Here is a 22,836-nt window from a genome sequence, read left to right as displayed (position 1 = left end):
CAGGAGGAAGCCTGCAACTACTGTGTGGGGAAGACACTCGAGAAGAGGTTTGGTGGGACATTCTGTACCGCTTAAAGAGATTAACTTGCTGGGACTTAGGGGTGGACATTTGAATTGTAAACAAATATTTGGGAATGGCACCGAATGCTATGTTTTGCTTTGTTGTGAATGACATGTTTTGTTGTATTTCCCTGAATGTGATTGCAATGTATAATGTTTCTATTTTGTTCCAGGATCCATGGCCATTTAAGTTAGATATTGTTATTCCATAGGTCCTGGAAAGGGGTGGACAATGTAATAGTAATTAAGGTGGGACTTTTTGCTGTTGACCTTTAATGATTCTGGCCTTTGTTTGAATGGGGCAGATAAAGTGGGCTGTTTTTGTATTTCTCAGCACCCGAGACAACTGGGAGCCATTGATTGTATCTGATGTTATATTGGGGGTGAGGAACTTTTCCTTGTCCAGCCTGGGTGAGGTCAGGGCCCTTTGGGGGCCCTGAACAGGATATATAAGCACAGAGCTTAGCGTTCTCACTCGCAGCTCTGAGCCACAGCAGGAGTGGCGTGTGACTCTGGGCCAGCCATTCTAATGAGCTCCCTGGCTGTACACCCAGATGTTGAATTGTATTTGGTCTGTAATTCAGGGTGCTCACTTTTTCCTCTGAACTAAGCAAATGATATTTGTATGCTGGATTAAAGTAAGATTGTTAACCCCCTAACATTGCTTTCCTTAAGTAAAGCAGATCAAAAGGACCTGTGTTGGCAGCTTTCTGGGTGCTGGTTGTTGGTGGATCTTACACCTCCACAGAAGCTGCTAGCTGGATTGTTGATACAGTGGGTCTTATACCTCAGCAGCAGCTGCTAGCCCCATTGTTGTTACACACCTTCCATCATAAGTATTTCACAATTGCCGGGAATCATTCATTGTATTGCTGAGAATACCTATGTTATTCACAGTATATCATCATGTATTTTTTAGTATTTAATTTTTCCCTACTTCCATGCAAAAACATTTTTAAATGTTTGTTTTTAAAACTTTGAGTTCCAAATTCTTTTCCTTCCTCTCCATCTCCTTACCCCATTGAGAAGGCAAGCAATTCCATATAGATTATTTATGTGAAGTCATGAAAAATAAATCTGTATAAATATATCCATATATCCATATCCATATCCAAAATGTATCCATAAAACAGACCAAAAAACTCAGGAAAAATAAAGTGAAAAAAATAAGTTGCTTCAATCTTTTTTCAGACACCATCAGTTCTTTCTCTGAGGATGGATAGCATTTTTCATCCTAAATCCTTCAGAGTTGTCATGGATTATTCTATTGCTAAGAAGAGCTAAGTCATTCACAGCTGATCATCTTACAATATTGCTGTTACTTTGTACCCAGTACATTTCACCTTGTTTCAACCCATGTAAGTCTTCCTAGGTTTTTCTGAGAGCATCCTGCTCATCACTCCTTATTAAACAACAGTATTTCATCACAATTACATAGCACAACTTATTCAGCCATTCCTCAACTGATGGGCATCCCCTCAATTTGCTTACCTCCAGAAAAGAGCTGCTATAAAATTTTTTGTACATATAGGTCCTTTTCCTATTTGTTTTTTTATCTCTTTTGGGATACAGACCTAGTAGTGGTATTGCTAGGTCAAAGGTATGCATGTTTTTTTAATATTTATATTACACTTTTTAAATTATTATTTATTTAGGTATGCATGTTTTTAGAGGCCTTTGGGCATAGTTCCAAATTGTTCTATAGTATGGTTGAATCAGTTCACAATGCCACCAACAATGCATTAATGTCTCATTTTTCCCACATCCCCTCCAACATTTGTCATTTACCTTTTCTGTCCTATTATCTAATCTAATAGGCATGAGGTAGAACCTAAAAATTGTTTTAACTTGCATTTCTCCAATCAATAGTGAGTTAGAATATATTTTCATATGGCTATAGATAGCTTTAATTACTTCACCAGAAAATTGATTATATCATTTGACCATTTATCATTTGGGGAATGGCTCTTATTTTTAGAAGTTTGACCCAGTTCTCTATATGTTAGAGAAATGAGGCCTTTATCAGAGAAATTTGATTCAAATTTTTTTTCACAGTTACTAGTAGTTAACTGTATTTCCCTCCATCTTATTCCTCCTACAACTGCTTATTCTATTCTCTCTCTCCTTGCACCCTGCCCCTCCTCAAAAGTGATTTGCTTCTGATTATCCCATCCCCCAATCTTCCCTCCCATCTATAACTTCCCCCCTTCTCTTATCTCCTTCCTCTTCTGTTTTTCTGTAGGGTATATTACCATTGCCTGTGTATCTTATTTCCCAGTTACATGAAAAAACCATTATTAACATTTGTTTTAAAAATTTGCGTTCCAAATTCTCTCCCTTCCTCCCCACCCACCCTCATTGAGAAGGCAAGCAATTCAATATAGGTTATACATGTGTAGTCATGCACAACAATTCCATAACAGTCATGTTGTGAAAGATTCTATATTTCCCTCCATTCTATCCTACCACCTGTTTGTTCTATTCTCTCCTTTCACCCCATCCCTCTTCAAAAGTGTCTGCTTCTGATTATTCCCTCCCCCAATCTGCCCTCTCTTCTATCCCCACCTTCCCCTTATCCTCTTCCCCTACTTTCCTGTAGGGTAAGATAGATTTCCATACCCAACTGATTGTGTATGTTGTTCCCTCCATAATCCAAATCCAATGAGAGTAAGATTCATTCATTCATTCTCATCTCCTCCTCTTCCTCTCCAATATAAAAGCTTTTTGTTGCTCCTTTAATGTGAAATATTTTACCCTATTTTACCTCTCCCTTTCTCCTCCTCCCAGTACATTTGACTCTCTCTCACCCCTTAATTTTATTTTTTAGAATCCACCAATCACCTCCTGAGAGATCCCAAAAGAAAAACTCCTAGGAATATTATAGCCAAATTCTGGCATTCTCAGGTCAAGGAGAAAATATTGCAAGCAGCTGTAAAGAAACAATTCAAGTATTGTCAACCACAACCAAGATAACACAAGATTTAGCAGCTTCAATGATAAATGCCGGAGAGGATGTGGGAAAATTGAAACATTGTTACTTTGCTGGTGGAGTTCTGAACTGATTCAGCCATTTTGGAGAGCAATTTGGAACTATGCCCAAAGGACTATAAAAATGTTCATACACTTTGACCCAGCAATACCACCTCTAGGGTTGTGTCCCAAAGAGATCACACAAGTGGGAAAAGGATCCATATGTACAAAAATATTTATAGTGGCTCTTTTTATGGTAGCTAAGAATTGGAAATCAAAGGGATGCCCATCAATTGGGGAATGGCTGAACAAGCTTTGGTATATGAAGGTAATGGAATACTATTGTGCTATAAGAAATGGGGATGATACGGACTTCATAACAACCTGGAAAAACCTACATGACACAATGCTGAGTGAGCAGAGCAGAGCCAGGAGAACATTATACACAACCACAGATACATGGAGTCTGTGAGGACTAACCCTGGTCAGACTTTGCTCATCTCAGCAACACAAGGTACAAAGACAACTCCAAAGGACTCATGATGGAGAATGCTATCTACATCCAGAGAAAGAACTATGAAGTATGAATGCAGATTGAGGCACATTTCATGCTAGCCTTCTCCCCAACTTTTTTTTTCTTTTTCTCCCTTTTGTTTTTGTTTTTGGGTGGTTTTTTTTTGGTCCTGTTTCTTCTTTCTCATGATTCATTTCATTGGTCATAATTCTTCTCCATAACATGACTAGTGTGTAAATTAATTCAATGCAAAGTTATATGTGGACACTATATGGGATTCCATGCTATCTTGGTGAGGAAGGGGAGGAGGGAGGGAAGAAAATCTGGAACTCAAAATTATGTAGAACCAAGTGTTGTAAATGAAAAATAAAAAAAGTAAAAATAAAAAAACGATTTAGCAGCTTCTACATTGAGAGTTTGATGGCTTGGAATATGATATTCTGGAGGGCAAAGGAGCTAGGATTACAACCAAGAACCACCTACCCAGCAAAACTGTGTTTCTCCTTCAGGGGAAAAAATGGACATTCAATGAGATAGAGGATTTTTCAAGCATTCTTGATGAAAAGATCAGAGCTGAATAGAAAATTTGATTTTCACATACAGCAATCAAGAAAAGCATGAATAGGTAAACATGAAAGAGAAATCATAAGGGACTTATTAAAGTTGAACTGTTTACATTCCTACATGGAAAGATGATTCTTGTAACTCAAGAGATCTTTCTTGTTATTAGGGTACTTGGAGGGAATATACATACATACATGCATACATACATATTTAAATATCTATATATAGATATAGATATACAGAGGGCACAGGGTTAGTTTAATATGAAAGAATGATATCCAAAAAAATTAAGGGATGAGAGAAGAATGTACTGGGAGAAGGTGAAAGGGAGATGTAGAATGGGGTAAATTATCTCACATAAAAGAGGCAAGAAAAAGCTTTTACAGTGGAGGGGAAGAGGTGGGAGGTGAGAGGGAATGAGTGAACTGTACTTTCATTGAATTTGGCTTAAGGAAGGAATAACATACACAGTCAATTGGGTATGGAAATCTATTTTACCTTACAGGAAAGTAGAAGGGTAGATGATAAAAGAGGGAGGGATGATATAAGGGAGGGAAGATTGGGGGAGAGGAAAGAAAGAAAAAGCAAACACTTTTCAGGAGGGACAGGGTCAAAGGATAGGATAGGATAAATGGGGAGTGGAGTAGGATGGAGGGAAATATAGTTAATCTTTCACAACATAACTATTATGGAAGTGGTTTTTGGGACTGTACATGTATAACATATCAAATTGCTTGCCTTCTGAATGAGGGTCGATGGGGAGGAAGAGAGAGAATGTGGAGCTCAAAAGTTTTGAAAATGAATGTTAAAAATTGTTTTTGCCAGCAACTGGGAAATAAGATACACAGGCAAAGGGGTATAGAAGTCTATCTTGCCCTACAAGAAAATAGAAGGAAAAGGGACAATAGAAGGGGTGTGATAGAAGGGAAGGCAGATTGGGGGAAGGGGTAATCAAAATGTACCCCATCTTGGGGGTGGGGGATGGGAGAGATGGGGAGAAAATTTGGAACTCAAAATCATGTGGAAATGAATGTTGAAAACTAAATATAAATTAATAAATGAAAAAAGAAAGAAAGAAAATACTGCAAACAGTCTGAAAGAAATAATTAAATATCATGGAGCCACAGCTTGGATTAAAACTGGACTCAGCAGGATCTACATTATGGGATCTGAGGGTTTGGAAAATGCTTTCCAGAGGCAAAGGGCCTTGGACTACAACCAAGAATCAACTATTCAGCAAAACTGAGTATAATGTTTCAGGGAAAAAGATGGACATTCAGTGAAATAAGGAGCTTTTTAATCATTCCTGATGAAAAGATCAGAGCTGAACAGAAAATTCAATTTTCAAATACAAGACTCAAGAGAAGCATTAAAAGGTAAATAGGCAAGAATAAAAGCAATAACATGGTACTCATTAAGGTTAAACTCTTTACATCCCTACATGGGAAGATAATACTTGTAACTCTTGAAAACCATATCTTTATTAGGGCAGGTAGAAGGGATATAGATAGATAGATAGATAGATAGATAGATAGATAGATAGATAGACAGATAGATAGATAGAGGGTGTGGGTATGATTTGACTTTGATGTGATGATATAAAAAAATTAATTAAGGAATCAAAAAAAGATTGTACTAGGAGAAGAGGAAAGGGGGAGGCAGAACTGTGTTGTGTTTGTCCTTCATTCTTGAGGACCATGACATCAGGGAGATGATGATATGACTTATAGCTGACTTTATTTGAGTCCAGTTGTTCAAGGTCACTATCCTCACTTTCTCCTCCACAGCCATCTGAGTCAACTGGCCAGATACTCATCAGGACAACTGGAGATGGCCCAGGATGCAATGGGAGACCCTAGTCCTTTAGGGCTGAATGTGAATGGGATGAACTCTCCATAAAATGGAAGCAGATAACAGAGTAGATTAAGAACCATAATCCTACAATATGTTGTTTACAAGAAACTCATTTGAAGCAGAGAGATATATACAGAATAAAGGTAAAGGTTGGAGCAGAATATATTATGCTTTAGCTGAAGTAAAAAAAAGCAAACGTAGCCATCCTGATCTCAGACAAAGGAAAAGCAAAAATAGAGCTAATTAAATAGATAAAGAAAGAAATTACATCTTGCAAAAATGTATCATAGACAATGAATACTAAACATATATGCACCAAGTGGTAAAGCATCCCAATTCTTAAAGGAAAAGTTAAGTGAGCTACAGGAAGAAATAGAAAGCAAAACTATACTACTGGGGGACCTCAATCTCCCCCTCTCAACATTCAATAAACCTAACCATACAATAAACAAGAAAGAAATTAAGGAAGTAAATAGAATTTTATAAAATTTAGACATGATAGATGTCTGGAGAAAACCGAATGGGGATAGAAAGGAATATGCCTTTTTCTCAGCAGTACATGGCAGCTACACAAAAATTAACCATGTACTAGGATATAAAACCCTCACAATGCAATGCAAGAAGGCAGAAATATCAAATACATCCTTTACAGATTATGATGAAATAAAAATTATATGCAGAAAAAGGCCATAGAAAGATAGGATAAAAATTAATTGGAAACAAAATACCTTAATCCAAAAGAATGAATGAGTCAAACAATAAATAGAAACAATCAATAACTTCATCCAGGAGAATGACAATATTGAGACAACATACCAAAATTTATGGAAGATAGCAAAAGGGGCTATGAGAGGAAGTTTTATACCTCTGAATGCTTACATGAATAAAATAGAGAAAGTGGAGATCAGTGAATTGAGCATGCAACTAAAAAAGCTACAAAATATTAAATTAAAAATCCCCAATCAAATACCAAATTACAAATTCTAAAAACCAAAGGAGAGATGAATAAAACAGAAAGTAAGAAAACTATTGAACTAATAAATAAAACTAAGAGCTAGTTTTATGGAGAAGCCAATAAAATAGATAAACCTTAGGTTAATTTGATTTAAAAAAAGGAAAAAGAACACCAAATTACTAGTATCATAAATGAAAAGGGTGAAATCACCACCAATGAAGAGGAAATTAAAACAATAATTAGGAGCTATTTTGCCCAGTTGTATGCCAGTAAATCTGACAATCTCAGTGAAATGGATGAATATTTGCAAAAATATAAATTGCATAGATTAACAGAAGAGGAAATAAAACAATTAACATATTTTCATAAAAAGAAGTTGAACAAGTCATCAGTGAACTCCCTAAGAAAAATCTCCAGGGCCAGATGGATTTATGAGTGAATTCTACCAATTATTTAAAGAACAAATAATTGTAATACTATATAAACTATTTGGGGAAATCGGCAGAGCTCTACCAAATACCTTTATATGATACAAACATGGTACTGATATTTAAACCAGGAAAAGCCAAAACAGAGAAAGAAAATTATACATCAATTTCCCTAATGAATATGGATGCAAAATTTTTAAATACAACAGTAGCAAAGAGTCTACAATTTATCTTGAGGATAACACACTATGACCAGGTAAGATTCATGCCAGGAAAGCAGGGCTGGTTCCATATTAGCAAAATTATCAGCATAATTGACCATATCAACAATAAATCTAAGAGAAATCTTATGATTATGTCAATAGATGCAGAAAAAGCATATGACAAAATTTAACACTCATTCCTATTAAAAACACTAGAGAGCATAGGAATAAATGAAGTCTTCTTTAAAATGATAGGTAGCATCTATCTAAAACCATCAGTAAGCATCATATGTAACAGGGATAAGCTAGAAGCATTTCTAATAAGATCGGTCATGAAACAAGGATGTCCATTATCACCACTGTTATTAAATATTGTACTAGAAATGTTACCTTTAGAAATAAGAGAAAGAAAAGAAACTGAAGGAATTAGACTGGGCAAAGAAAAAAATGAAGCTATCACTCTTTTCAGAAAATATGATGGTATACTTAGAGAATTCTAGAGAATCAAGTAAAAAACTACTTGAAATAAAAACTTTAGCAAAGTTGCAGGATATAAAATAAACTCACATAAATCATTGGCATTTCTATATATTACTAACAAAACCCAGCAGCAAGAGATAGAAAGAGAAATTCCACTAAAGTAACTGTAGACATTATAAAATATTTGGAAGTCTACCTGCCAATACAAACCCAGGAACTATAAGAACACAATTATAAAACACTTCCCACAAATAAACTCAAATCTAAACAATTAGAAAAATATCAGCTCATGGGTAGGCCAAGCTAATATAATAAAAATAACAATTCTACCCAAATTAATTTACTTATTCAGTGCCATACCATTCAAACAACCAAAATATTATTTGATAGAGCTAGAAAAAAGTGACAAAATTCATCTGGAAGAACAAAAGATCAAGAATATAAAGAGAATTAATGGAAAAAAGATGAAAAAAAGAAGGCCTACCCACACCAGATCTAAGACTATATTATAAAGTAGCAATCATCAAAACTACTTGGTACTGGCTAAGAAATAGAGTGAATTCACTATTTCACAAAACCTGCTGGGAAAACTGGAAAACAGTATGGCAGAAACTAGGCATAGACCAATGTCATACACAATATACTAAGATAAAAGTCAAAATGGGTACATGGAATCTAGACATAAAGCAAAAAAAAAACATACCATAAGCAAATTAGGAGAAGAAGAAATACTTTATTTGTCAAATCTATGAAGAAGGGAAGAATTTATGACCAAACAAGAGATAGAGAACATTATGAATGCAAAATGGATCATTTTGGCAACATGAAATTAAAAAGCTTTGTGCAAACAAAGTCAATGGAACCGAAGTTATAAGGAAAGCAGAAAGCTGAGAAACAATATTTAACAACCAGTGTCTCTGATAAAGACCTCATCTCCAAAATATATAGAGAACTGAGACAAATTTATAAGAACACAAGTCATTCTCTAATTGATAAATGGTCAAAGGAACAGATGATAAAATTAAAACAATCTATAGTCATATGAAAAAATGCTATAAATCACTATTGATTAGAGAAATGCAAATTAAAACAACTCTGAGGTACCACCATCAGATTGGCTAATATGACAAAAAAGGAAAATGATAAACATTGGAGAAGATGGGGAAAATGGAAACAGTAATGCATTGTTGGTGGAGTTGTGAACTGATCTAACCATTTTAAAGAGCAATTTGTACTATGCCCAAAGGGCTACAAAACTGTGCATGCCTGTTGACCTAGAAATACCACTAGTGGGCCTTAATTCCAAAGAGATAATAAAAAAGGGAAAAGGACCCACATGTACAAAAATATTTATAGCAGTTCTTTTTGTGGTGGCAAAGAATTAGAATTTGAGGATATGCCCATCAATTGAGGAATGGCTGAATATGTTGTGATATAAGAATGTAAGGAAATACTGCTATGGTATAAGAAATGATGAGCATGCAAATTTCAGAAAACCTGGAAAGACTTCTATGACCTGATGCTGAATGAAATGAGCAGAATCAGGTGAACATTGTACGTAGTAACAGCAACGTTTTGTGATGATCAACTTTGATAGACTTAGCTCTTCTCAGCAATACAATGATCTAAGACATTTCCAAAAGACTAAAGATGGAAACTGATATCCACACCCAGAGAAAGAACTATGGAGTCTGAATGCAAATCAAAGCACACTAATTTCTCTTTTTCGTTTGTTTTTTATTGTGGTTTTCCCTTTTTGTTCTAATTTTTCTTTGCCAACATGACTAATGTGGAAATATGTTTAATAAGAATGTGTATATAGACCTTATATCAGGTTGCTTGCTATCTTGGGGAGAGGGGATAGGAGGGTAGAAGGGAGAAAAAACAATAGAATTCAAAATCTTATAAAAGGGAATGTAGAAAATGTTTTTAAATTAATTAAAAAATAAAATCGAGAAAAAAATTTTTAAATAAAAAGTTGAATACCATACCATTGATACTCTATTTATTATTAAATCAAATGTTAGCATTTGTCCACTTTCAGAGTATCTTTGGTTGAAGAGTACATAAACCCTGCAGACAGGTAATGTGACACAAATTAGGAAGTGTCTATTCATAAGTAACCTTAAGCTACTTATACTTCTTAAACCATTGCAGCTTCTCCTAGATGCATTTAAAATTTGATAATTTACATATTTGAATACTAAATATAAAAATAGTGTACATACCTCCATCCATCCTTTGGAAGATAACTGAAGGCTCCATCAACAACACTTGCAAAGAACTGTCCTCCTGTGATGAATAGTGTGTTAACAGTAACTAATCTGCCTCTTAAATTGGGTGGAGAAACTTCTGCAATATACACTGGTACTGTCATGGAAGCAATACCTACAAAGGAAGTGATGAAAAATAAATATGGCATTCACCTTATATTACCTTTTGTTGCAAATGTTAAAATTAGATGACTATATATGTTTGTGTAAATACACACACTTCAGTTCTTAGCCCACAGCTTTCATTTATATTTGCATGCTATGTAATATGATTATAGGAATGATTTTATACACTTTAAAGACTTCATATGCTATTTAGTGTAAAATCTCTTTAAAAAACAAGTTAGGGATATATAAAGAAACAAAAAAGTGTATGTTAATCTTGGCCCTGCAAATTGATAAAAGAATCCATGTAACATACAAAATTATTCATCAAATATACTATATGGCTAATTAAAAGCAGACAAATGAAAAGAAAATGCATCCCCAAAATTTACAATTCACATATAAATGTGTTTTTTACTGTTACAAGTCTAAAAGTGTACTGAGGAAATAACTTACATTATTTTATATCCATGTAGAAATTCAATCATAGTAGTGACAGTTCAGAATCATTTTCTTTTTCAATGATTACAGAATTGTTAATTGCAGGTAAAAAACTTATTCAGGGACCAAAATTGTCAGTAAATGTCAGATTTTAGTCCTCTTAATTTCTACCAATTATTAGGAACTCAGTAATACTATATAACCCATTATTATGAAAGACAAAAATAGTCTTGTGATTTTATGAGTTTCCCAAAAATATATTATTATGGACTGACAGAGAAGAACACAGAATCGCTCCCATAGCTCTTGGTAAATACATAAAATATATGAATGAATTTGATCAATATTGGTTGTTTTGTTCCAACATATTTGAAATAACAAAAATAACATTAATAAATGAATTTCCAAATTACCCTGCATGAAGATTTTTAGCAACAGGGAACCATCCAGATCATAGTCTTAATCTAGAAAATTAATGAAAAATTTTTCTGAGCCAAAACCCATCAACCTATGCATTTTGCAAGAAATTCAAAACCACTTCAAAGCCTTCATCAAAACAACTATGCATAAAGAAAGGCATCAGGTAGGATTTATTCCAGGAATGCAAGGCTGGTTCAATATTAGGAAAACTATTAGCATAATTGACCATATCAACAACAAAAATAGCAGAAAACATATGATCATCTCAATGGATGCAGAGAAAGGCTTTGACAAAATACAACACACATTCCTATAAAAAACACTAGAAAGCATAGGAATAAATGGAACCATCCTTAAAATTATGAATAGCATCTACCTAAAACCATCAACAAGCATTATTTGTAATGGGGATAAACTAGATGCATTCCCAATAAGATCAGGGGTGAAACAAGGATGTCCATTATCACCCCTACTATTCAATTTGGTACTAGAAACATTAGCTGTAGCAATAAGAAAAGAAAAAGAAATTGAAGGAATTAGAATAGGAAAAGAAGAAACTAAATTATCACTTTTTGCAGATGATATGATGATTTATTTAGAGAATCCTAGAGAATCAAGTAAAAAACTACTCAAAATAATAAACAACTTTAGCAAAGTTGCAGGATATAAAATAAACCTACATAAATCCTCAGCATTCCTATACATTACTAACAAAGCCCAACAGCAGGAGATAGAAAGAGAAATTCCATTCAAAGTTACTGTAGACACTATAAAATATTTGGGAGTTTATCTGCCAAGACAAACCCAGGGCCTATATGAACATAATTATGAAACACTTTTCACGCGAATAAAATCAGATCTAAATAAATGGAAAAATATCAGTTGCTCATGGTTAGGCCGGGCTAATATAATAAAAATGACAGTTTTACCTAAATTAATCTATCTTTTCAGTGCCATTACAATTGAACTACCAAAAAATTATTTTACAGAGCTGGACAAAATAATAACAAAATTCATCTGGAAGAACAAGAGGTCTAGAATAGCTAGGGTATTAATGAAAAGAAATGCTAGAGAAGGTGGCCTAGCCATACCAGATATTAAACTGTACTACAGAGCAGCAGTCATCAAAACTACCTGGTACTGGCTAAGAAACAGAGTTGTGGATCAGTGGAATAGGATAGGAACACAAGAAGGAGAAGTCAACAACTATAGCAATCTACTCTTTGATAAACCCAAAGAGACCAGCTTCGGGGCTAAGAATTCACTATTTCACAAAAACTGTTGGGAAAATTGGAAAATGGTAGGGCAGAAACTGGGCATAGACAAATACCTTACACCATATACCAAAATAAAGTCAAAATGGGTTCATGATTTAGGAGTAAAGGCTGATACTATAAGTAATTTGGGAGAGCAAGGAATAGTTTACTTATCAGATTTATGGAAAAGAAAAGAATTCATGACCCAACAAGAGATAAAGAGCACTACAAAATGCAAAATGGATAATTTTGATTATGTTAAATTGCAATGTTTTTGTACAAAAAAAGCCAATGCAACAGGAATTAGGAGGGAAGCAGAAAACTGGGAGAAAATCTTTACAACTAGTGTCTCTGATAAAGGCCTCATTTCTAAAATATACAGGGAACTGAGCCAAATATATAGGAATACAAGTCATTCCCTAATTGAGAAATGGTCAAAGGATATGAACAGGCAGTTTTCAGAGGAAGAAATTAAAGATATCTATAGGCATATGAAAAAATGCTCGAAATCACTACTGATTAGAGAAATGCAAATCAAAACAACTCTTAGATTCCACATCTCTCCTGTCAGATTGACTAAAATAACAAAACAGGAAAATGATAAATGCTGGAAAGGATGTGAGAAAATTGGAACATTGTTACATTGCTGGTGGAGTTGTGAGATGATCCAGCCATTTTGGAGACTAATTTGGAACTACGCCCAAAGGGCTATAAAAATGTTCATACCCTTTAACCCAGCAATACCACCTCTAGGGTTGTATCCCAAAGAAATCACACAAGTGGGAAAAGGACCCATATGTACAAAAATATTTATAGTGGCTCTTTTTGTGGTAGCCAAGAATTGGAAATCAAAGGGATGCCCATCAATTGGGGAATAGCTGAACAAGCTGTGGTATATGAAGTTAATGGAATACTATTGTGCCATAAGAAATGGGGATGATACGGACTTCATAACAACCTGGAAAAACCTACATGACATAATGCTGAGTGAACAGAGCAGAGCCAGGAGAACATTATACACAACCACAGATATATGGATTCTGTGAGGACCAACCCTGACAGACTTCGCTCTTCTCAGCAACATAAGGTACAAAGACAAATCCAAAGGACTCGTGGTGGAGAATGTTATCTACATCCAGAGAAAGAACTACGAAGTATGAATGCAAATTAAGGCACACTTCATGCTAGACTCCCCCCTCCCTTTTTTTCCTTTTCTCTCCTTTGTTTTTGTTTTTGAGTTGGTTTTTGTTTTTTGTTTTGTTTGGGTTTTTTGGTCCTGTTTCTTCTCTTGCATGATTCATTTCATTGATCGCAGTTCTTCTCCATAACTTGACTAGTGTGTAAATTAATTCAATGCGAAGTTATACATGGAAGCTATATGGTATTCCATGCCGTCTTGGGGAGGGAGGTGGGAGGGAAGGGGAGAAAATCTGGAACTCAAAATTATGTAGAACTGAATGTTGTAAACTAAAAATAAAAATTAATAAAAAATAAAAAAAGAAAGGCATCAAATTAGAATTTGCAAGCTATACAGGTAAAAGGGACTGAAGAAATCTAAATAAAGACAGAATTATAAAATAAACAGTTGCAAAGTTGCTGCAGGAGGAAGACACCTCACCTGTATACTAGTCTAGTCCTTTAAGGAAAAAGGGAAGCCATTTGACTTCTTGCTTTCTGAGGTATAAAAAGCCTAATCTATAGGACATCAGTATTTTAGTTGGCAATTATCACTCCCCTGAAGGAATGCATTGTCTCTTGCCCTGGTCAATGTGGTGGGAGAAGTAGCCATTTTATCAGAATAATAATTGTTTTTTTAAAAACCATACAAATTGTCTCCTTTTTTCCCCTCTGTCACTAGCAAAATAGTTTTGACTGCATTTTAGGGTCCACACATGTAAAGAAAGGAGGGAATACTTATTTTCTTGTCTCTTTTGAAGGGGCAAACTTTGTCATTATAATAAGAGGTCAATTTCATTATTTTTTATTATTTACTATATTCATTATATTTTATTTTTATGAGCAGCTAGGTGGCAGAGTGGACTGTGCACCAACCCTGGAGTCAGGAAGATCTAAGTTAAAATCCTGCCTCAGACACTTAGTAGGGGTGTGACTCTAAGTAAGTCACCTATTCCTGATGAATAACATGGGCCTGAATACCGCTGCCAAAAAGAAGGTAAACAATGTTAGCAAAGATTATGAAGCTTTGGGAAAGAAACTAAAGAACATAGGGACAGAGGTTCTCTTTTCTTCACTGTTGTATTTTCTTAATATATTAAACCTTCCTCTACCACTGCACTTCTTGCTCCTTCTTTAAGGAATATTAAGAAAGGGGCCTGAGAGAACAATCTGTAAGGACCAAGAAGAGCTCAGATGCCCCACTAACACCCCATGAAGAAATTAAATTGATTCTGTAGCATTTTATAATTGATTCTATCTTATAATTGATCCTATTCTCTATTACTTTCCTATTTGGTATGACTGCTCAAGCCATCATTCTTTGTCTCTTCACCTAGTTTAGAAATTCAGTTCTCCTGCTAATCACTGTTCTATTTTTGCCTCCAGGAAATCTGTTACCCTTGAGGGATGCAGGTAGACACCAGGAAGTCTAGTCCACTATCTTTAACCTTGCCAGTGGACTCAAACAATGAACATTTCTTAATCACAGAAGTTGCCTCCTAGAAGCCAGTTATCTGCTATCTTTGGTCTACTATAAATAGAATCAGCACGCAGATGGATCCCATAAATGAGTCAAGCACTCTTCTAAGACAGAAAGAGGTGATTGCTAGCCCCCATGTGGGTGCTAGCCCACTCCTCTTGATATGACCAATAGTACTGTCCTCACTTCCATGAAACTGCCAGCCCTGTAATCAACTGCATTGTTTTCCCCACCTACGCAAATCTGTTCTTTGTTTTCTTGTACTTCCCAAAACTATTTGAAGGCTAGTAACCCCTACTTTGTAGTTGTTGGTCACTGAGGCCATTGACCCAATTTATTGGTTACTTCTCACCTGACTAATAAATTGATCATGATTAGACCACTGTCTCTCAGTTTACCTTAAATTTCAAATATAACATCAATACCATTTTAAAATGAACTGGTAAAAAAAGAAATAAGGAGAATGAACTACAGACACCTCTACCACTAGCAACATAAATGGCAATAATGAGACAAACACCAACACTTATGGGATGTAGCAAAAGCAGTTTTTCAGGGAAGTTTTATATCTCTAAATGCTTACATAAATAAGATAAAGAAGAGATCAATGGAGAGGGGCAGAGCCAAGATGGCAGCTGGAAAGCACGGACTTGCTTAAGCTCTTCCCCAAATCCCTCCAAACACCTGTAAAAAATGGCTCAGAACAAATTCTAGAGCTGTAGAACCCATGAAATAACAGAGGGAAGCAGGTCTCCAGCCCAGGAAAGCCTGCATGGTGCTGGGAGCAGAGCGCAGCCCAGTGTGGGCCACGCCAGGACCAACCAGACAGGGAGCCAGGAAGAACAGGTTTTAGGGCCATGAATCATTGTGCTGGGGCAGTTACCATACTTCTCAACCCACAAACACCAAAGACCATGACTGCTAGATCGGGTTAGAGAGCAATCCAGCCACCAGCCTTGGGGGTGGCAGAAGAGGTGTGGTGGTAGAGCTCCAGCATCAGCTGCTTCTGGAGTCTCTGGGTCACACCGTGGGAAGAATCAAGTGGCAGACCAGAGTGGGAATGCAGGGCTTGTTTTGCCCTGCTTGGATCTGGGTCGCAATCCTGGTTAGCAGTTCTTGGGGGAGAAGGAGAACTGCTGTGGTAGAGCTTGTGGTGATAAGCAGGACAGCCTCTAAAGCTTGGGACAAAGCAATACCTACTCTACAGGCAGTCATATGCTGACAAAAAGCTCAAATGTCAAGTAGTTGGCTGGGAACGTGGCCAGGCAGAGAAAAAGGATGCATACTCAGACTCAGACTCAGACTCTAAAATCTTTTTTTTTGGTGACAAAGAAGATCAAAACATACTACCAGAAGAAGTCAACAAAGTCAAAGAGTCTACATCAAAAGCCTCCAAGAAAAATATGAATTGTTCTCAGGACATGGAAGAACTCAAAAAGGATTTGGAAAAGCAAGTAAGAGGAGTAGAGGAAAAATTGGGAAGAGAAATGAGAGTGACACAAGAAAACCATGAAAAACAAGTCAATGACTTGCTAAAGGAGACCCCAAAAAATACTGAAGAAAATAACACCTTAAAAAATAGACTAGGGGGGCGGAGCCAAGATGGCTGTACGAAGGCAGCGTCTTACCGGAGCTCTCTCACAAGGTCTGTCAGATTCCCATAAAAAAGTGAATTTGAGCAAATTTGAGAGACTTAGAAACCGCGAGGAGTCTGCGTGGGGCATGAACTTGTAGGCTCGGAGAGTGCTCAGTGTGGAGCTGCTCCAGACCAAAGCGGAAGCAGCCGGCTGGGAAATCCACATGGGAGACAGGCTGGGAGAAAGCTGGGAGCACGAAACCAACGGAGATCCCCAGGACTCCCAACACAGGACAGCAGTCTGTGGAAGCGATGAGAGGCAACGCCACTGGCTGGGAAACACCAACTCCTGCCGCTTACAGCCCAGAAACTCGGGTTCTTGAACTTCCAGGAGACATAATGGCCAGGTAAACGGCTCTAATCCCTCCCCTCCCCAACCAGAGAATTCCACGGGGGGAAAATAAAGAACACTGGAACTGAGCAGAAAGTAGTGGGGCTTCAGTGGTCAAATAGTAGAAGTACATCAGTCCCAGAGGGGCAGAGTCAGCAGGGGTCAACGCCAGGAGCCCAGACATAATCTTGCTCCCCCAGGGGAAGTGCCAGACATCAGCTCAAACAACAAACACCTGAGACCATTGCTGAAAAGCAAGTGCTGGAGAGCACCCGTAGGGAGTGAGACGTCAGGGAGCCAGACCCCTCCCCCACACCTCAGGAAACTGAAGGCTATAATTGTAGACTCACAACCCCCAGAATAAGAAAGCTGGAACAGAGAGCCCCGAGGCCCAAAGGAAGAAATTTGTTGTAATGCCAGGAAAAGGCAAAACAACAAACATGAAGAAGAATCCAAAAAAAAAAACCGAGGACAATAGATTCTTTTTATGGAGACAGGCAGGATCAAAATACCAATATGGAAGAGGACAGTAGATACATCGGATACCTCGAAAGGTAATATGAACTTGTCTCCAGCCCAAAAATCACTGCTGGAAGAGCTAAAGGAGGATTTTAAAAACCAAATTAGGGAGCTAAAAGAAAATATGGAAAAAAGATTGGCGAAATGGCTACGGAGATTCAGAATCTAGAGAGAGAAAATGACACCCTGAGAGGTAAAATCAACCAATTGGAAAAGGAGACTCAAAAGCAAAACGAAAACACTAACTCATTAAAAATTAGAGTTGAGCAAGTGGAAGCTAAAGAATCTATGAGGCACCAAGAAGTAGTAAAGCAAAACGTTAAGAATGAAAAAATAGAAAAAAAATGTGAAATACCTGATTGGGAAAACAACTGACCTGGAAAATAGATCCAGAAGAGACAATTTAAGAGTTATTAGTCTACCGGAAATCCACGATGAAAAAAAGAGCCTTGACAGTATCTGCAAAGAAATTATCAAAGACAACTGCCCAGAAGTCCTAGAACCAGAGGGCAAAATGGTCATTGAAAGAATTCACCGATCACCCCCTGAAAGAGATCCCAAACTGAAAACACCAAGAAATATTATAGCCAAATTTCAGAACTATAAACTCAAGGAGAGAATACAGCAAGCAGCCAAAAAGAAGCAATTCAAATGTCGTAGAACTACAGTCAGGATCACGCAGGATCTCTCAGCTTCCACATTAAAAGACAGGAGAAATTTGAATATGATATTCCGAAGGGCAAAGGAGCTGGGACTACAACCAAGGATCAACTACACAGCAAAACTAAGCATAATTTTTCAGGCAAGGTGATGGATATTCAATGAAATAAGAGAATTCCAGACCTTCCTGATGAAAAGGCCAGAACTCAATGGAAAATTTGATCTCCAAATACAAAACTCAAGAGAGACATAAAAAGGCAACCAGGGGAAAAACCCCACAAACCTTATTAACCAATAAGGGCAGGTTGTTTACATCTTTATGTGGGATTATATAATCTTATGTAGGTTTTATATATATATATATATATATATATATATATATATATATATATATATATATATATATATATGTATATACACACATATATAAGTCAGTCTTGAGAATGCTACAGCTATTATGAAAATTGAAAGTGATATACATTAGTTGTGAATGCCTGTATAAATTAACTGATTTAAAGATATAAAATATAAGTAAGAGATATAAAGGGAGGGCTATGAGAGAAGCGGTAAGGAGGTAGTAGAAAAGGGTAAATTACACCAAATGAAGTGGCACAAAAACATATTATAGCAGAGGGAAAAAAGGGAGGGAGAAGAGCAGTATTTGAGCTTTACTGTCATCTAATCTAGCTCAAGAAGGGAATAACATACCCTGATAAATTTAGAAATCTAACTTGTCCTATGGGAAGTAGGAGGCGCAGGGGGGAAAAAAGGGAGGGGGGTGGTCAGAAGGGAGAGGAGAAGTAGCAAGTGGGAAACGGTAAGATAAGGGAGGGGAATAAAGAGGGAGGGTAAACTGAGGAAGGCGGCGGTCAAAAGCAAAACTTTGTTGAGGAGGAGAAGGGGAAAGGGAGAAATAAAAGCATAAACAGGGGGAATTAGGATGGAGAAAAAGACACAGATAGAAATCATAACTCTGAACGTGCAGGGGATGAACATTCTCATAAAACAGAAGCAGATAACAGAATGGATTAAAAACCACAATCCTACAATATGCTGTTTACAAGAAACGCATTTGAAACAGGGGGATACACATAGGGTAAAGGTAAAAGGCTGGAGTAAAATATATTGTGCCTCAGCTAAAGTAAAAAAGCAGGTGTAGCAATCCTAATCTCAGACAAAGTAAAAGTAAAGATAGATTTAATTAAAAGAGATAAGGAAGGACATTATATCCTGCTAAAAGGCACCATAAACAATGAAGCAATATCATTGCTTAACATATATGCACCAAGTGGTAAGGCATACAAATTCTTAGAGGAGAGGTTAAGGGATGTACAGGAAGAAATAGACAGCAAAACTATAATATTGGGAGACCTCAACCTCCCCCTTTCTGAACTTGATAAATCTAACCTCAAAATAAATAAGAAAAAAAGTTAAGGAAGTAAACAGAATTTTAGAAAAGGCACATATGATAGACCTCTGGAGAAAACTGAATGGGGATAAAAAGGAATATACTTTCTTCTCAGCGGTACATGGCACATACTCAAAAATTGACGATGTACTAGGGCATAAAAACTTCACAATCCAGTGCAGAAAAGCAGGAGTAGTCGAAGCATCCTTTTCAGATCATGATGCAATAAGAATCATTTTTAATAAAGAACCATGGAATAAGCTAAAAACTAATTGGAAACTAAATAATTTAATTCTAAAGAATGAGTGGGCCAAAGAACAAATCAGAGAAACAATTAATAACTTCATTCAAGAGAATGACAATAATGAAACAACATACCAAAACTTATGGGATGCAACAAAAGCAGTTCTTAGGAGAAGTTTTATATCCCTAAATGCCTACATGAATAAAATAGGGAAAAATGAGATCAATGATCTGGGCATACAGCTGAAAAAGCTAAAAAAAAGAGCAAATTGAAAACCCCTATTAAATACCAAATTAGAAATACTGAAAATCAAAGGAGAGATTAATAAAACTGAAATCAAGAAAACTATTATAATAAATAAGTATAATAAATAAAACAAAGACCTAGTTTTATGAAAAAAACAATAAAATTGATAAACCTTTGGCCAATTTGATTAAAAAAAAGAAAGAAGAAAATCAAATTACCAGTATCAAAAATGAAAAGGGTGAGGTCACCTCTAATGAAGAGGAAATCAAAACAATAATTAGGAATTATTTTGCCCAACTGTATGCCCATAAATTTGACAACCTTAGAGATATGGATGAATATCTACAAAAACATAAATTACCCAGGTTAACAGAAAAGGAAGTGAAATTTCTTAGTAACCTCATCTCAGAAAAAGAAATTGAGCATGCCATCAATGAACTCCCTAGGAAAAAATCTCCAGGGCCAGATGGTTTTACATGTGAATTCTATCAAATATTTAAAGAACAATTAATTCCTATTCTTTGTAGACTATTTTGGGAAAATAGGTGAAGAAGGAGTCCTACCAAATTCTTCTTATGAGACAAATATGGTACTAATACCCAAACCAGGTAGAGTCAAAACAGAGAAAGAAAATTATAGACCAATTTCTCTAATGAATATTGATGCAAAAATTTTAAATAAAATATTAGCAAAAAGATTGCAGCAACTCATCATGAGAATAATACACTATGACCAGGTAGGATTTATTCCAGGAATGCAAGGCTGGTTCAATATTAGGAAAACTATTAGCATAATTGACCGTATCAACAACAAAACTAGCAGAAACTATATGATCATCTCAATAGATGCAGAAAAAGCCTTTGACAAAGTACAACACCCATTCCTATTAAAAACACTAGAAAGCATAGGAATAAGTGGAACCTTCCTGAAATTATAAATAGCATCTACTAAAATCATCAACAAGCATTGTTTGTAATGGGGATAAGCTAGATGCATTCCCAATAAGATCAGGGGTGAAACAAGGATGTCCATTATCACCCCTATTATTCAATTTGGTACTAGAAACATTAGCTGTAGCAATAAGAGAAGAAAAAGAAATTGAAGGAATTAGAATAGGAAAAGAAGAAACTAAATTATCACATTTTGCAGATGATATGATGATTTATTTAGAGAATCCTAGAGAATCAAGTAAAAAACTACTCAAAATAATAAACAACTTTAGCAAAGTTGCAGGATATAAAATAAACCCACATAAATCCTCAGCATTCCTATACATTACTGACAAAGCCCAACAGCAAGAGATAGAAAGAGAAATTCCATTCAAAGTTACTGTAGACACTATAAAATATTTGGGAGTCTATTTGCCAAGACAAACCCAGGGCCTATATGAACATAAGTATGACACACTTTTCGTGTGAATAAAATCAGATCTAAATAAATGGAAAAATATCAGTTGCTCATGGTTAGGCCGAGCTAATATAATAAAAATGACAATTTTACCTAAATTAATCTATCTATTCAGTGCCATACCAATCGAACTACCAAAAAATTATTTTACTGAGCTGGACAAAATAATAACAAAATTCATCTGGAAAAACAAGAGGTCTAGAATAGCTAGGGTATTAATGAAAAGAAATGCCAGAGAAGGTGGCCTAGCCATACCAGATGTTAAACTGTACTACAGAGCAGCAGTCATCAAAACTGCCTGGTACTGGTTAAGAAACAGGGGTGTGGATCAATGGAATAGGATAGGTACACATGTAGGAGAAATCAACAAATTTAGCAATTTACTTTTGATAAATCCAAAGAGGCCAGCTTCTGGGCTAATAATTCACTATTTCACAAAAACTGTTGGGAACATTGGAAAATGGTAGGGCAGAAACTGGGCATAGACCAATATCTTACACCTTTTACCAAAATAAAGTCAAAATAGCTTCATGATTTAGGAGTAAAAGCTGATACTATAAGTAAGGAAATAGTTTACTTATCAGATTTATGGAAAAGTAAAGAATTCATGACCCAACAAGAGATAGAGAGCATTACAAAATGCAAAGTGGATAATTTTGATTATGTCAAATTGAAATGTTTTTGTACAAAAAAAGCCAATGCAACAGGAATTAGGAGGGAAGCAGAAAATTGGGAGAAGATCTTTGCAACTAATGTCTCTGATAAAGGCCTCATCTCTAAAATATACAGGGAACTGAGCCAAATATATAGGAATACAAGCCATTCCCCGATTGAGAAATGGTCAAAGGTTATGAACAGGCAGTTTTCAGAGGAAGAAATTAAAGATATCTATAGGCATATGAAAAAATGCTCGAAATCACTACTGATTAGAGAAATGCAAATCAAAACAACTTTTAGATACCACATCTCTCCTGTCAGATTGGCTAAAATAACAAAACAGGAAAATGATAAATGCTGGAAAGGATGTGGGGAAATTGGAACATTGTTACATTGCTGGTGGAGTTGTGAGATGATCCAGCCATTTTGGAGAGCAATTTGGAACTATGCCCAAAGGGTTATAAGGATGTTCATACTCTTTAACCCAGCATTACCACTTCTAGGGTTGTATCCCAAAGAAAACACACAAGCGGGAAAAGGATCCATATG

General features: G+C 36.0%; 1 protein-coding gene across 1 annotated transcript in view; it reads right to left on the bottom strand.

The window, feature by feature from the left end:
• The window catches only part of SLC2A13 (solute carrier family 2 member 13), a 274,941-nt gene that overhangs the window by 198,406 nt on the left and 53,699 nt on the right, over nt 1–22,836 (bottom strand). The window contains exon 2 of the mRNA XM_036760016.1: nt 10,257–10,416. Within this exon, the coding sequence (XP_036615911.1) occupies nt 10,257–10,416 (160 nt within the window). The remainder of the gene's footprint in view (nt 1–10,256; nt 10,417–22,836) is intronic.

The sequence above is a fragment of the Trichosurus vulpecula genome, chromosome 5, assembly GCF_011100635.1.
Source record: "Trichosurus vulpecula isolate mTriVul1 chromosome 5, mTriVul1.pri, whole genome shotgun sequence".
In the NCBI taxonomy this organism is placed as follows: domain Eukaryota; kingdom Metazoa; phylum Chordata; class Mammalia; order Diprotodontia; family Phalangeridae; genus Trichosurus; species Trichosurus vulpecula.
This window is presented reverse-complemented; position numbering and strand designations above follow the sequence as displayed.